At 38.1% G+C, this 11,958-nt stretch overlaps 1 protein-coding gene across 1 annotated transcript; it reads right to left on the bottom strand.

The window, feature by feature from the left end:
* Positions 1 to 391: 391 nt before the first annotated feature.
* On the bottom strand, positions 392 to 8,485 carry LOC113018183 (NLR family CARD domain-containing protein 3-like). The gene is made up of 11 exons (XM_026161240.1): positions 8,313 to 8,485; positions 8,032 to 8,131; positions 6,829 to 6,858; positions 6,472 to 6,594; positions 5,902 to 5,953; positions 5,155 to 5,374; positions 3,263 to 5,057; positions 2,999 to 3,172; positions 2,466 to 2,639; positions 1,096 to 1,142; positions 392 to 1,017 (listed from the first exon to the last, which is right to left on the bottom strand). The coding sequence occupies exons 3-11, from the start codon at positions 6,834 to 6,836 to the stop codon at positions 476 to 478; spliced, it is 3,135 nt and encodes a 1,044-aa protein (XP_026017025.1). The 5' UTR covers positions 6,837 to 6,858; positions 8,032 to 8,131; positions 8,313 to 8,485; the 3' UTR covers positions 392 to 475.
* Between the last annotated feature and the right edge of the window lie 3,473 nt (positions 8,486 to 11,958).

The raw sequence follows: 11,958 nt of genomic DNA, 5'->3' as shown, positions 1-11,958 counted from the left end.
GGTGAACTAGCAAACATCATCATAGCTGCATGCGGCTGTCTTCTTGTTTGCTGGCAGTTACTCCCTTCACCCTGGCCAAAAAGGCTAAAATGACCAAAGAAGAAGTGGAAAACATGAGAGGTTTTTGGACAAAAGTTTGTGTTTTTTCCATTGTTTAAGCACTGCTTCCAGCCAAGAGTGATACCATATATGCCCCATAGCTGCAGAAAAGGCTAACATTGTTATCTCTTTACAAAAAAACAGCTGAACATGAGAGGTTTTTGGACCAATTTTGTGTTCTCCATTGAAGAATGCTTAAACGGTGCCGTTTAAGCACCGGCACCGTTTCAAAAGTACCGGTTTGGCACCGGTATCGGACAAAACCTAAACGATACCCATCCCTACTAATATATGTACGAGACAGTATACCTGATATACTAAATGAGGAAAAGTATGAAACACCAATGTGAGAATATTTCTCTGCACAGTAAGTTCATTATTCTGAGTCAGCACAGAGGTGGATACTAGAGTCAGGCTTCACCCTAAACCCAGCATATACAGGTTCAGTGAAGGTGGTGTTGAAGGTGTGCAGGTGGATCAGTTTATCAGAGGAGACACTGTAGAAGGACACAGTTCCTGCAGAACAGTCCACATACACTGCTACTTTGTGACAGAGAGCTGAGGGGAGAAGAGGGATGGCTCTTCCAATGTAATCATGATTTCCATAGTAACCTATATTATCATGACAGTAGAGACTCCAGGATTGGTAAGTCCTTCCAAACCTGCTTTCATCACCATCTCCTCTCCTTCTGATTCCTCCATAAGCTACAGCAACATGAACCTCTCCACTCCACTCAACCTCCCAGTAACAGCGACCACTCAGACTGTTGGTACACAGCAGCTGAGGCCAGTGATTAAACCTAAGATCATGATAAGGATACAGCTGATCTTCTTCCACATGTGTCACCTCCTTGTTGTCATCAGACAGTTTGAGGTTTCTGTGTGCTGTGTTTGAATCCAGCATCAGATCACAGAAATCTAAAAGGAACCGTGACAAAAAATGTTGAACAGTACAAGATGGTGTGAATGCAGCTCATAAATCAAAAACACACTTACATTTCTTTAGACCTGGTCTCATCCACTGGACTCCTTGAGGCTCCACACTGAAATGAGCACATTATCTTTTAGTGTGCAGACGTGGCCTTTATATTCTCTGATTCATCTTTTCTAGAGAAATAACCTTGTGCTTTATTTTATCTCTTAATAAAGTCAAACAGATAATACAGTTCTAAGGTTTTATGTATCAAAGCACAATTAAAAAAATAAATCATCTGGTCTGTACCAGGTTCTTAAATTATCTAAATACCTAAATACAACCTTCAGTCTGCTTTATTTTCTGCCTCCCTGTGTTTCTGTCACTACAATGAACACTGTGCTTCAAATACTATTTTCTCTTTCAGTTAACACATGTGAGGATGCTTAGTTATTCAGTGCAAAACAAAAGAAATAAATATATAGAACAAAATATTTTGAGAAAAGACTGCTGTGTTCATTCTGATAATGACAAAGGCTTTAGATTTTTTGAGTCTGAATCCGTTTTTCAAGTCAAGTTGTTCCTGTTATTGTTTTTGTTTTGTAGCTACGGTTATTTCCAGCCTCAATAGACCTGCTGAGTCCTGCATGCAGAAAACAATAAAAAGTTCAATGAGAAGATGATTTTTTTCTCGATTCTCAGGAGGCTATGACAGCAAACATTCCAATTAAGTCAATATTTATTTAATTACACTTTGAATCTGAGTACTTTTTAAAATTGCGTTTTGTTAACTTTTGACTGTTTTTTTTTTGTTTTTGTTTTTTTTTTGTTTTTTTTTTATCCCTTGTGAAGCACTTTGTGATCTTTTATCTAGAAATGTGCTATATAAATAAAATTTTACTTATTTACTTACTTACTTAATTGAACTGAGAGCATATATTATTCTTCCCAATCACAATTAAAAATAACGTGTTCCTGCACAGATGACTTGTTCATGAAAATCGGAATCCTGGTGCCTCACCTGACTAAAAAAAAGGAGGTGAGGCTGTGACTGTGTGGAGCATGAAGTGAGGACATAGGGAACGCAGCAGGAAGCAGCAAAACGAAACTATAAACAGGATCACAGACCCAGAACCATCACAAAGGCACCTGTCAGATCTGGGGTTAAACACATCAAACCTCACTTAGCCATGGTCATGTGATGTTGGTGTTTTGATTGACACAGTCTTGAAACGTCAGTATCGAGGGTCCAATCCTTATGTATTTGTTACATTCTCCTTCAAGCTGTGTATCCTTCCTCGTGTTTTAACTGTGATTGGTTCTGAGTCATTCACCCACACAGCTGCCCACTTAACTGGACATACAGACTGTATTACTGGCAATCAGGTCAGTGGTTACTTTACAATATGCTGGAGAAAAAAATATATTTTAGCTTTATTTCCTCTTTTCCTACCAGAGTATGTCCAGTTTCACATGTGGATCCTCCTTTAGAGCAGACAAAAGCTTCATTCCGGAGTCTCCTGGATGATTATAGCTCAAGTCCAGCTCTTTCAAATAGGAGGGATTGGAGCGCAGAGCTGTGGCCAGAGAGGTGAAGCCTGTTCCTGTGATCTGACAGCCTGACAGCCTTAAAACACATACAACATGTCACATCATTGTAAGGAACTGCTTTGAATTTGATGATGTATATGCAGTCAAACTAACAGATTCTGATTTCAGTTAAAGTTGTTACAAAAACAAACAAACTGGCTTTTCTTCACTCAGTTTTAAAAAAGAACAAAACACATTAACTTTCTGTCTTTTTTGCTATGATGGACAATCATAAATAAAGTCATATTTTTGTGATTTATTAAGTGTGTGTTTCAATTCTACTCTACTGTTCTCTTTCAGGGCTTACACCACAAAAGAAACAACATGTTAATATCTATAAAATAATAACAGTTGTTGTGAAATATCCAAATCTCCTGAAACAAAGAGTCAGCTAACCTGAGAGTTTCCAGCATACACTGTGGACTCCCAAGTTCAACACAAAGCAGCTTCATTCCTGAGTCCTGGAGGTTGTTGTTACTCATGTCCAGCTCTCTCAGTCTGGAGGACTGGAAACTTAGAATTGAGGAAAGAGCTTCACAGCTTCTCTCTGTGAGGTTACAGCCACCCAACCTAGAAAGACATGGATATCAGTGAACTTTCCAAAATCTTTAAATAAACACTTTAAAGCAATCTCTTGCGAGGATTAAACTGGATACTTACTGGGCTTTCCTGCAGGCTTTGACCACTGGCAGCATCTGCAGAAGAGCCTCTTCTGAAGCTGAGTATTTCCTCAAGTCAAACAAATCCAGACCTGCTTCTGATGACAGTAAGATGAAGACCAGAGCTGACCACTGAGCAGGAGAGAGATTAACTTTGGACAGGTGTCCTGAACTCAGTTGATGCTGGACCTCCTTCACTATAGAGTCATCATTCAATTCATTCAGACAGTGGAGTAGATTCATGCTTTTTTCAGGAGAGAGAGCGCCATTCATTCTTTCTTTAATGTACTTGACTGCTTCCTGATTTATCTGTGAGCTGATTCCTGTTTGTGTGAGCAGGCCTTGTAGGAGATCCTGATTGGATGGCATCGAAAGACCAAGGAGGAAGCGAAGAAACATGTCCAGATGTCCATTTGGACTTTTTAAGGCCTTGTTCACAGCACTCTGGTAAAACTGTCTTACTGAAGACTCATCAGTCTGCACTGAGGCTGTTTCTTCTTCTTTCAGCAGGTTGATACCAGAGTTGGTGAATGTCAGATGGACATGAAGAGCAGCTAAAAACTCCTGAACACTCAGATGGACAAAACAGTAAACCTTCTCACGGTACAGCCCTCTCTCCTCTTTAAAAATCTGTGTGAACACTCCTGAGTACACTGAGGCCTCTCTGACATTAATGCCACACTCTGTCAGGTCTGTTTCATAGAAGATCAGGTTTCCTTTATGCATTTGCTCAAAAGCCAGTTTCCCCAGTGCTTCAATCATCTTCCTGCTCTCTGGACTCCAGAGAGGATCTGTCTCAGCTCCTCCATCATACTTGATGTTCTTCAGTTTGGTCTGAACCACCAGGAAGTGCAGGTACATCTCAGTCAGTGTCTTGGGCAGCTTTCCTCCAGCCTGTTTGGTTTTTAACACGCTCTCTAGAACTGCAGCAGTGATCCAGCAGAAGATTGGGATGTGACACATGATGTGGAGGCTTCGTGATGTCTTGATGTGAGAGATTATGGTGTTGGCCTCTTCCTTGTCTCTGAGTCTCTTCCTGAAGTACTCTTTCTTCTGTGGGTCAGTGAACCCTCTGATCTCTGTAACCATGTCTATATAGTCTGCAGGGATCTGATTGGCTGCTGCAGGTCGTGTGGTTATCCAGATGTGAGCAGAAGGAAGCAACTTTCCCCTGATGAGGTTTGTCAGCAGCACATCCACTGATGTGGACTCTGTAACATCAGTGAGGATCTCAGTGATGTGGAAGTTCAGAGGAAGTCGACACTCATCCAGACCATCAAAGATGAACACAACTTTGAACTTTTTAAAGTTACAGATTCCTGCTTCTTTGATTTCAGTGAAGAAGTGATGAATAAGTCCCACTAAGCTGAACTTTTTATCCTTCAGTGAATTCAGCTCTCTGAATGGGAATGGAAACATGAACTGGATGTCCTGGTTGGTCTTGTCTTCAGTCCAGTCCAAAGTGAACTTTTGTGTCAGGAATGTTTTCCCGATGCCAGCCACTCCTTTGGTCAGAACTGTTCTGATTGGTTTGTCTCTTTCAGTCAAAGCTTTAAAGATGTCTTCACACCTGATTGTTGTTTCTGGTCTGTTTGGTTTCCAGGAAAACATTTCAATCTGTCTGACCTCATGTTCAGTGTTGACCTCTCCGGTCCCTCCCTCTGTGATGCAGAGCTCTGTGTAGATCTCATTTAGAGTGGTTTGGTTTCCTGGTTTAGCAATCCCCTCAGAGACACACTGGAACTTCTTCTTCAGGTTACATTTAAAAGTATTCTCACAAAGTGGATCAGGATTTTCTACAGGAAAGCACCAGAAACATGAGTGTGATGGTTATAGAAAATGTGACAATTTCATTCCTGTAAAGACTGAATTTATGAAGAGAAATCCTCTCACTGCTCTGCAGACAGTAAGCCAGCTCCTCCTGTTTCATTATTCTCAGGAAGTTAACTGCAAGTTTCAGAAATGCCTCTCTGCTGCTCCTTCTCTGCTTCTCTTCCTCACTGTCCAACACCTCCTCTTCATCCCTCTGACACTCTGAATAATCTGGATTCAGCTCATTCTGCAGCTTCTTTAGTTCATTCTTCACAAACGTGATAATGTTTCCCTCCAGCATCTGGAAAATGAATGACACAACCTGAATTAACGAAAATCAGATCTTCATTGTAAAAATAAATTTTCACAGATTTGTTTTGTGTTTGTTTTCAATTTGAAAAAAAAATACCCTGTACGTATGTTCATTTTACAGGAAACAATGAAAAAAATATATAATTAAAATACTCAATTAAAATAATTATTATAGTTAGTTTTGTACAGGAAACAATAAAATAATAACATAAATCAAATTAAATAATTTTAAGTACTTGGTTATTTCATGGTACATTTTCCCATCTTACATCTTATGTTCCCTGTAGTTTCCTGCAAATTCCACGTAAGTACAGGGTACTTGCACCTTATTTCCAGGTCGTGTTATAAAGTTATGCTGAAACTTTGTTTTGAAAAGTGTTTTATAAATAAAGTAAGTAAGTAAAAAATTAATTCACTGTTGAATTACTTCTGATATTTTGCCATTATTTTATGATGAATATTGGACTGTGCAACATGAAAATAATTACAAACAGAGGTTGGTGTACATGTACAAACCTTAAATACTGAGTCCAGATCAGTTTGGTGCTGCGGACTCTCCTGATCAGCTCTGTGGAGACATCATGAAGAAATTTGAACCATTTAGCACATAAATACAAGCCACATATTTCTTCTTCTACTGTTAGATGATCATCCTGATTAAAACAAGCACAACTGTGCTGTAACAAACCTATTATGTTAATTTATAGACTTATTTATTGGACTCCACTAGTCGAAAACTAACAGGTCAGTGATGGTTCTGTACCATTGTTCTTGTAATGACCATATTATGGATATCTCCTGTACATTGCATCATCACATTAAAAAAGTCAGATTCGTGTTGTTGTGTTGAAGTGTTTCATTTTAAATTTGACCTTTGTGCCTTTTAAAATACCAGCAGCAAGTAAAAGCATCTTACAGCAGCAGCTGAAGCTTTTTTCTGAGTAAAGAAACTTAAAATACACATTAAAAAATTGTATGATGACACTTTGAATTAGCAGCCTGTCAGTTTTACACATGGAGCTCTTTAATCTCAGGACTGAGGCCAGGTGTACCACAGAGCTGTAAGGTAAATGTGAAACATCTTACTCCTCAGCAGCAGCAGATTTTGTTCCTTTAAAGTTCACGATGTTATCCTTTGACAGATCACTCTTCAAAGACACACAGCTGGTTCCAGGTTCAGGTTCAGGGGCATCTGGTGTCTCAGTGATCCTGGTGAACAGAGAAAAAGACCATCAGGAAGGGAAATCACATTTTTCACCTTCAGACACAAAAAGTACTGGATAAACTTTGCAGGGTTAAATTGAATGAACAAAACAGAGAGCAGGTTTGTTGTAGAGAGTTACTGCATGTTGTATGAAATCACTTCTGTTTTTGTTCTTTTAGCAGTGAAGATAATGCGACAAAGTTTGCATCAAGAAGATAATGTGAGGTTTTGTGTGATACCTTTCCATGTTGGTAAAAACCTGCAGTCACCTGATGGTAGAGAAAAGTGAGAATAAAACACAGATTTTTATGTTTTTCTGTTTATTGAGATATTTGATAGCGATAAGGTGGTGACCTGTTTAATTATAATAACAGTTTTATATTATATTATATTATATTATATTATATTATATTATATTATATTGTGTTATATTATATTATATTATATTATATTATAATTAAGGTTTCATTGTTTGTCAAAAAAAATCTGAAATAAAGTGAGCTGTGTTGTCTGGCAATCAAAGAGTCAACAAACAATCATTGTGATGATTAAACTTTTTAAAGAGGAGATTAAATAGAAAACAAATAATGAAAAATACAAATAAAAAAACATACATGATATAAATCAGATCAAAGATTCACTTTTTAATCATCTTCCTGAACACTGTCTGTCTGCAGCTCTTTGCTGTCTGCACTAGGATAAGATCTGATTCTGTTCTTTCTCTATTAAGGTTTTGTCTTACTTTCATCACTTTATGCTTCAGGAGTTTGACTCTTAAGTAAAAGTATTTTCCTGCTACACATCGTAGATCACATAACACACATTTTAGAAATCATGCTCTTCTTCAGCTGTCTCAGCTTTTCTTTCATTCTTAGACTGTGTGTAACCACTGCAGGATTTAAAGAAACATCTTAAAATAATACAATAAAAACATTTTTAATTAAAATAAATTAATTAATTATAAATTAAACGATTCAAAGCTCACCAAATGTCCACCATCAGTGTGTTTTATTCTGTAGCTCACTTCCTTGTTTTTCTCTTATACGTTAGTGATTTGAATACAGGTGCTCACTGTACTGATGACACGCCTACACTGTTAGACTGGTTAAACTGGTTAAACACTGCCTTGTTCTGGTGTTTTGCTGAATTTCCTGCCCCTGGCTACTGAATTTCATCTATCAAGTAAAGGGTTTGAACAACTAAACATAAATTATGCAGTTACTAAATGGCGTAAAACATTTTAATTGAATATTAATTATGTTACGAACTGTAGGGCTCTGCGTCCTGACAAAGTCAGAAATGATCCAGCCACCTGAATCAGACACATGATAAACTACACAGAGCTCATCACCCAGAGGCATTAACAGTTTTGTCAAAGCACATAAAACCATCATCTGATTGTCTGAAAACACAAAACACCAAATTCATGGTTCATGTCTCACCTTTAGTCCTTCCAACAGAGTCTGTTCTGCCTGCAGTGGGAAACCTTCAGTCTCCTCGGTCCAGAAAAGAGGTTCTCAAATGTTTTGTGGTCACGAGCCCCTTTCAGAGGACAACATTATCCCATATAATTAGCTGATTTGGTCTTAGCTTCACATGATGATGTGCACTGACTGAAATATTTAACCACGTTCACCAGATAGCTGACTGGCTAATAATTAATTGGTAGCAGGACAGAAGACACAGAATTACAGTAAAAATAAATGAAAGATAAAATACATACGTTTGCCGTGTGTCCTTCTTTCACTCTACCTTTTTCATCAGCCCTTACAGGACAAAGAACCGAGTCTACTTTCATATGCAAACACAGCCGTCACGCCCGGCTGCCTGAGGTCAGGTTACATCAGCGAGTTTGTTCCTCTGTTTGTTTTCACTACAGCTTCTGTTCAGTTTTCAGCAACTTTGAAGAAACACACAGATATTATTGGGTTTGGTTTTATGAGTAAAGTTTGAAGACAGCAGTAAAACAGGAGTAAAAAAATAATAATAATAATGTGTGTGTGTTGACCTTGAAACAAAAACATATGATCCTCTGTAATAGGAACTAATATGAGCTCATGTTTATGTGTCTCTTTGGCACACTTAGAAATGTTAATGTAGGTAAACTGGAAAATTTATTAATATTAATAATAATTCAGTGTCCAATCTCAGGTCATTGGCTCAGACGCAGTTTTCTTTCTCTCTACCTGAGCTCACCATCTCGGTAACAGCCCCACTCTTTGGTGTAAATGAGTCTTTATATTTGCTTTCTGTAACTTGATTTTTCTTACTTATTGTGTGCTCACTGTCTGTGTGTTTGTGTGTGTTTGTATGCACAAACTTGACCAAATAAAGTAAAAAAAAAATAATCAAAGAATAAATAAGTTAGGGGTTAAGAGTCAGAATAGTTCATTAAAGGAGTAAATGAGTCATGAGACGTTTCCATTTTTTGTTAAAAACTGAGTGAGTGCTGGTTTCACTGCACTCCTTACACCAGTGCAATATTCAAAGATGCCACGAGATGGTCACAGCACTCAGGAGGAACCTTAAATTTGTCAGAGAAGTCCTGAAGTTAAATCCTGCAGTCTACTTGAACACGTGTTTTTTGCATCTCTGTTCAGACGGTTGGTGGAATCTCATGTTTGTTCCCGAATCTTCACTTTTGTTGTTGTTTCAGTTCCAGCCTGAACTTTGAACTACATGATCACACAGTGGATTCTCCATTTTGTGCCAAAATCTGTTTTGAGTTTTCAACAACAGGTGTTTAAATCCACTGTTTCCCCTGTTCACAGGGCCTGCCTGTGTTAGAGCCTAAAAAACATGACACACATCACACTGGAGTGGGCGTTCACAACCAAACCTGACAGATCCTGGAATTATATTTTTATCTTCTGTGGAGAGATAACTGATCAAACGGTCTCTGTCCTGTATTATGTCCACGACAATTTGTTTGGGCAGAAATCTGGTTTCATTTAACACAACGTATTCACCTCAACACCTGTCATGTTCATGAAGGCGTTGAGGTGTCAGAGTCTCAGGAAGGACGAATCAGACTTCAGCTGTTCAGACTCAGGACTGATAACTCGGGACTGGACCTGTGTCAGATGAACACTGATCATGGCTTCAGCCTTTTTGTCAAACTGAGTCTGAGAAAAAATGAACTTTTTTTATTATTTCCTTTCTGTTTGAATCTAAAAGAGGCCTAAACACACACGATATCAATGGAAATCCCAGGACGTCCTCTATTTAGTACATGAGGACTTAGCTAAAAAGGGGCAAAAGATATAGACTTAAAACAAATGTCCATTACAGAGGACATAAATGCTGTTTCTCAGGAGGATAAATGTGTCAGGTTTGGTGGTGAACGTCCACTCCAGTGTGATGTTGTGGTTCTCCTCTGCCTGATAGCAGGTCTGTGTCACATTGACTACAAATGATCCTGTTGAGGAGACAGAGAGGGAAAGAGAGAGAGTCTGCCTTCATTCACTCATTACATCATCTACAAACAGACAGAGTGCCACAGTTATACTCTAGATTCTTGTAATTAGGTTGTGCATTAATGAATCATTCCTGAATTATTAATTATTTTGTTACAAATATTTACAAAAGCTCAGTGTGTACACTCACTGTAATAACGGTGAAATTCTTGTTTTTTTTTGTAATTTTGAAATAAAAAAGTGAAAAATATTAATGTTAAATTGTTGAGATGAACCTTGTTGGATTAAGTTCATCAGCTGTTTGAGAGAGTCATGTACGTCTGTCTGTTGTGACGTAATCGGCACGTGACGTGAAGGCTTCAGCAGGCTGTACTCGCCATTTGTTTTTGTGACTTTGGACTTGCTGCGACTTTGAAAGTTGTGAATGTGCAAGAAGTTGGACTTGTTGTTGGAGTGAAGAGGAGAAAATCACAAAGCAGATTCACAGTTTGTCTGTATTTTGCTGACTTTGCTGTTTGTTCTTTTTCCAACTTGCAGACACGCCTGCCTGCACACACCGTCTGTGACTGTGTGTTTGAAAGTGTCATCATTACATCATCTAGAAAATAGAATCGAAATATGATTCTACATCTGCTCTTCAGATCAGAAATAAATTGTTTGTGCAGAAAGCGTCATTTGCACGCGGAGCTGCATAAAAAGCACAAACTTAAAACATTCATGAGGTCATGTGATTCATATCAGAGCTCAGATTAGTAAACTTAAAGTTAAACCGGACCTATCGAGAGGTTTTTTGAGTGAAAAAAATAAGTCTCGAAGCCCCAGAATGAAACCGAAAGTTAGAGAGGATTTTTTAACAGACGTCTCCATTTTCTCCTTCCTAATTTCAAAGGATAAAAACTCTGTGTTTGCCCGCTTTGCGCAACAGGTTAGTAAATTTGCCTCAAGAACGTTGGACTTTTTTGCTCATAAGCTTTGCCTGATAGGCTTGTTGTTTTATTGTTGTTCTTCCTTTTACACTGAATTGTTTCTATCCTGTTACAAAGGATAGCACTTGTGTGCTGTGGTATTCCAAATAGTGGCGTGTTTGTGTTTCTTTACGGTAAAATGTGTAAACCACTTCTACCAGTAGTTGTGTTTTGTTTTTTCTATTGAAACGCACTTATGTTATGCATATTTTGTGTTTGTGATGACCTGTTTTTGGTGTTGGTCATTTTCTTTTTGTTACATCGCTGGCAGGAGGCTCTTATTACAGCGTCATCAGCGTGTCAGTGTTCGGATTAACTGCAGTAAAGGTTTGTTTTTCTTATGTGTTTGTGATCTAAACCATATTTTCTCTCTCTCTCTCTTTTCGTTGTGAAGTTGAGTGCACAAAGTAGCCGTATGTGTGTGTGAGACGGTCACATCCAAGTGTGAGTTCATTCTCTTTGACCTTCTTTCCCTCTGTAGCCAATCAGCCCAGTGGGAAGTCATATCGCTGAATTGCTATTTTATTTGTACTAATGTCATTTATTTGTCTTTATTCAGTTTTACCATCATTATAAAACAAACTCCTTAATGACACAAACCACATTTTGCCTTTTTAAGTAATAAAAGCCTAGTTTGAGTTGATATTCTCTGTGTGGTTTTGTCTGACTCACCATCTCTCCACCATTCCTCTGAACAGAATTATTTAAATAATACTGTAGTTAAAGGTTGTTGTTCTGTGGTTTCACACTTTAGGTCTCATGAAGAATGTCGGCTGCTTTATTAAGCTCAGAATCATTCTCGTGTTTTAATATCAAAACAAAGTATTGCATTAATTAATAAAACTTAATAAGCCTGTTCTACAACGTTTTACCACTTTACCACCAAGTTTGTGTGATATGAAGAGTTCCCCATGATTGAAGCTCTCATTCAGAAAGCACAGAAACATAAACAGAAAATATTGGAATAACTGAAACATTCAATAATTAC

This window comes from Astatotilapia calliptera, unplaced genomic scaffold, assembly GCF_900246225.1.
Source record: "Astatotilapia calliptera unplaced genomic scaffold, fAstCal1.2 U_scaffold_5, whole genome shotgun sequence".
NCBI lineage: Eukaryota > Metazoa > Chordata > Actinopteri > Cichliformes > Cichlidae > Astatotilapia > Astatotilapia calliptera.
The sequence above is the reverse complement of the archived record's forward strand: the minus strand, read 5'-3'. Positions and strand labels throughout refer to the sequence as shown.

Coding starts and splice junctions, on each gene's coding strand:
- LOC113018183 (XM_026161240.1), bottom strand. Junction 5,058..5,154: donor GGCTTACTGTCTGCAGAGCA/GTGAGAGGATTT, acceptor GCTTTCCTGTAG/AAAATCCTGATCCACTTTGT. Junction 1,143..2,465: donor GTGAAACTGGACATACTCTG/GTAGGAAAAGAG, acceptor TGCTCATTTCAG/TGTGGAGCCTCAAGGAGTCC.